At 31.7% G+C, this 4,838-nt stretch overlaps 1 protein-coding gene across 1 annotated transcript; it reads right to left on the minus strand.

Annotated features, from left to right (window-relative positions):
• Positions 1-282: 282 nt before the first annotated feature.
• tmsb (thymosin, beta) lies at positions 283-3,662 on the minus strand. Its single transcript, XM_056446469.1, has 3 exons — positions 3,553-3,662; positions 2,149-2,259; positions 283-506 (listed from the first exon to the last, which is right to left on the minus strand). Exons 2-3 carry the CDS (start codon positions 2,246-2,248, stop codon positions 469-471), a joined length of 138 nt encoding a protein of 45 aa, XP_056302444.1. The 5' UTR covers positions 2,249-2,259; positions 3,553-3,662; the 3' UTR covers positions 283-468.
• Positions 3,663-4,838: the final 1,176 nt, after the last annotated feature.

A 4,838-nucleotide genomic window follows, 5' to 3' on the forward strand; every position in this document is an offset into this window, starting at 1 on the left:
TAATACATAAAGAAAAAGCACTCGTAGCTAATAAGCACTAGACCTAATGGAAAAGTTAGTTACCTTAAAAATAAGTACTAGTAGTGTGTTAATAGATACTACTATGTTACATGCATGAAATATTAAATTATATTTTATTATAATTTTGTAATAACATTACTAAAATCATAAGCATGCTGGTGTGTCGCACCAATAATGAGTTTACTGCATTTCTCTATTCTTGTTATCAACCAACTAACAAATGCGTCTCACAAACCTGGAGAAAATACAGAAAAAACAAACTTATTTTTGTGTCAAAATGAGGTGCATTTTATTTGGTTCTCTGGACTCACAGGTTGAAATACATTCTCACATTTGATTTAGTTCTTAAACACACAATCAAAGTTCTAAAACAAAGAACACATCAGTGAGTGCTTGAGTTCATCTGAAGTCTCTGGTCTTCACTTTCTGCTGTGTTACAGACGTCATTCACGGTGTGGACTCTCCTTGTCTCTCCTGTTCAATCGCTGTGGAGAAGAAGACAGACCTTGAGATGTGCTTGATGTGAACGGAGACCAGAATGGTTTTATTCTCCAGCACAAGAGAAAAGTAAGTGGAACGACTTACTGATTAGCACGATGGATTGGAAAACAGAGCAAAAGTACAAGGACAACTTCATAAATTCCATAAGTGTTAAGAGAAACAATCACCAAATGATTTTAGGGATTATTTCAGTATCAAATTATGTAAAAGGAATGAATAACCGAACATCATAATTGGAACGTTTATTCCCATACATTAAAATATGTTCTGTTTGTTTAAGATAAATTTACCTTGATGCAAAATTGAGTTTATTTAAAGATCACAGTGCATTCCCAAATCCATTATCATTTTGAATATTAATACTTGTCGTTTCCATTCAAACTCATTTGTGGTTTTAATAATTTAAAGCTGACGACACCAAAGCTCCAAAACAATTAATTTAATAACTTAAAAAAGCTATCACAGTTTAGATAGTTTTACTCCCTAACTAGCTAGAGGGTACTTTTGTTTGTTGTTTTGGCCTTTCCCCCTCCTGAAGTCTATTTTTGCTTCCCAGTTTTGTTTTACTATTGTACATTTCTGTTAATAAATTATTTAACTTGAATTTGGTGTGTTGTCCTGAAGGCAGGGGACTGATCCACACTCACCCCAACCAACATTTAAAACTTTCCACTGTTAATCCCACTCCTAGGCGTTTAACATCAGGGACGTAACAAAGCATAATGCTTTGTGATAACCTTTTAAGGTAATACATTTATATTTTTTTGGAGCTTTAATGTTGTCACCTTTATGTATATTTTTGCATTTCTTGTTGTTTGGCTGTGCACCCATTTTAGATTGATGTGCATGCTTTTGTGCATTTAGAGCTTTACAATTGTTTACAATGTGATGAAAATAAATCTTGCTAAAAATTTTTAATAAGTACAGTCAGGATAGCTTTGTTCTCTTCTGTTATGTTGAATGACAATGAAACATTATTTCATCTGTATTTTGACATAATATTTCACATTTGTGATTTGAACCATTATTGAAGATCCTTTTCTTGCATTTAATATGCTATGTACAGTTGAAGAATTATTAGCCTCCTGAATTATTAGCCCCCCTTTTTATTTTTTTCCCCCAATAACAGAGATTCTTTCAACACATTTCTAAACATAATAATTTTAATAACTCATTTCTAATAACTGATTTGACTAGATATTTTTTCAAGACACTTCATAGAGCTTAAAGTGACATTTAAAGGCTTAACTAGGTTAATTAGGCTAACTAGGCAGGATAGGGTAATTAGGCAAGTTATTGTATAACGATGGTTTGTTCTGTAGACTATCGAAAAAAATATCGCTTAAAGAGGCTAATAATTCTAACCTTAAAATGGTTTTTAAAAAATTAAAAACTGCTTTTATTTTAGCCAAAATAAAACAAATAAGACTTTCTCCAGAAGAAAAAATATTATCAGACATACTGTGAAAATCTCCTTGCTCTGTTAAACATAATTTGGGAAATATTTAAAAAAGAAAAAAAAAATTGCAAGGGGGGCTAATAATCAACTGTATATGAAATGAGTTTTGTCGATTTTATTTGATGAACATCACATCCACGGCCATAGTTTCGGGATCAGATACTCACTTTCTTTGGTTGGCAATGGGTTCTTTTCTTGGGTCTCCGTCTTTCTGAGTTTAGTTTTATCAAAGGATGTGATTTCAGTCATGTTGGGTTTGTCGGCCATGGTTTTTTGAGCTACAAATGAAAAAGCAAATTCAGGTTTAATGTTTTTATATAATAAAATGTCCCTTATAAAAATAAATTCATCTTTATTCATCAAGTATAAACTAAAGAAGCATGTTCAGTGGAGGTTACTGAGGGCATCGTTTTACCAATTTTTTGTCCAGTTGTTTTCATTTAAAGCAAGACATTGCAAGTAAATGGGGGGTGAATAGTTATTACAATACTTGCCCAGTTGATTGATTACATGAAGGATTGCAAACATTTTTGTATTAAATATTTTATTTTATTTTATTTTATTTTATTTTATTTTATTTTATTTTATTTTATTTTATTTTATTTTATTTAAATATGCAAATATTACATTATTTCATTAAATATACACTAATTTGCAAACAATTCTAGCAAAAAACTTTGAACTTTGGTTGAAATCAGATTTTTGTCTTATTTTTTTGGACATTTAAAATGAGTGTTTTTTTACAGAAGGGATTTTGGGCGTCACTCCATTTCATCACTCCATAGTTCGAAAAATCTGCTGAGCAGCCAAAATTATTATATTTATTTTTGTAGATTAAAATGTTGTTTATTATCAGGCAAATCACATATGAACATCTCCCTCTGTAAATAATATTCAGAATATTGATACGAAAAAGCTGTCAAAAAGTCTTGTGTAAGTTTTGCAGATATGGAGATCTATAAGACTAATTCATTTTGTTCGTTCATTCATTCATTCATTCATTCATTCATTCATTCATTCATTCATTCATTCATTTTCTTTTTGGCTTAGTCCCTTTATTAATCTGGGGTCGCCACAGCGGAATGAACCGCCAACTTATTCATTTTGTTAAAACTATAAAATATTTATTGTAATTGAAATATAATCACACAATATCATGAAGTGTTTTAAAAAAACACTTAAAAATGTATTTAGAATTTTTTCTTTCCATCAGGCTGAAAAAGTATTGTATGAAGAGCCAAAAAGAACTGATCGGTGCATAAAAAATTAATTAGAAATACTATCATTTATTTTAGCTTTGAACAAAATTGTCCTACAGCTGCTGTTAATATTCATTAATATAATCCTAATAATCTCTGCCAGTGTGTCAAGCAGATGCCTGTTGGCCATCTTTTCTTCCTGGCAATGCCTCGCCTCTGTCTTTGTTCTGTGAACTGCTTCTCAGAGTCATTTCTCTCGTTCTCGCTTCAAATCTCTAGACATTTCCAGCTCTATCTCTCTGAAAACAGCAAAAAGAACATAAAGGCTGCCTCTAAAGCATATCCAGTAGATTGGATTGTAGAAAGTCTTACCGTGAAGCAGTGAATGGGCTGAAGTGCTGAAAGAGAAAGTGTCAGTCTGTGTGCTTGTGTGGATGGAGCAGCAGGTTCTGGCCGCGTGTGAGTGATGAGGAGGGGGAAACACCGCCTTTCCCAAAGGCTTTCAGATTGGCCACTCCCTTCTTTGTCTTTCTTCTACGCTCAAGTAACATGAAATATTCATGGACTTGGAACTGAGGGGCTGATCTTGCATGGCAGAGGAGTAAACTGGATTTGATTTGATTGAGTTGAGGATATTATAACTAATTATATACACTATACACTCAGGCTATTTATAATATTTCTAGTTATGTATATGTATATATATATATATATATATATATATATATATATATATATATATATATATATATATATATATATATATATATATATATACACAATACTATATTTACAATACTTTACAATACTATATTTGTGCATCTACATTAGATTAGTCAGTACTGAAGCCAAATCTGGAGCTAATCTAACAAAATAACTTACGATAATGGTCTAAAATGAGTACACCCAAATTTATGTATTATAGAAAAATATTAAATACAAATTTAAAAGATGAAAAATCAAAAGAAGAAAAAAAAATTGATAAAACTTAGCTGAAATTTTGTAGGTTGTAATTTTTTTTAATGAATTTAATTGTTATCTTTCAATTTCTAAATATGTTTGGTGACTAAAATATAATTCTAATAAATATATCTGTTTAATAAATCTGTTTTGTTCAAATGCATCAAAATGACTTATATCTACTGAAAAATGAATACAAATATTCATTTTCAAAATTGGGTGTACTCATTTATGTTGAACACTGTGTATAGTATGCTATATTATGAAATGTAAACCTTTTAACAATAGCTTTGAAATCTATAGAAGTATTATAACTGTCAATTCTGATCAGATATCGCTACTTGTCTCTCAAATGTATTTATTTATTTAATGTTTATTGTTAACACTCATGGGCGACGCGAGGTGCAGTAGGTAGTGCAGCCGCCTCATAGCAAGAAGGCTGCTGGTTCGAGCTGGGTCAGTTGGCATTTCTGTGTGGAGTTTGCATGTTCTCCCTGTGTTTGCGTGGGTTTCCTCCCGGTTCTCTGGGTTCTCCCTCTGTCCAAAGATGCATGGTATAGGTGAATTGGATAAGCTAAAATTGTCTGTAGTGTATATGTGTGTGACCGTTGAGTGTATGGGTGTTTCCCAGTGATGGGTTGGAAGGGCATCCGCTTCTTAAAACATATGGTGGATAAGTTGGCGGTTCATCCTGCTGG

This window comes from Danio aesculapii, chromosome 21 (genome assembly GCF_903798145.1).
Source record: "Danio aesculapii chromosome 21, fDanAes4.1, whole genome shotgun sequence".
Taxonomy (NCBI): Eukaryota; Metazoa; Chordata; class Actinopteri; order Cypriniformes; family Danionidae; genus Danio; species Danio aesculapii.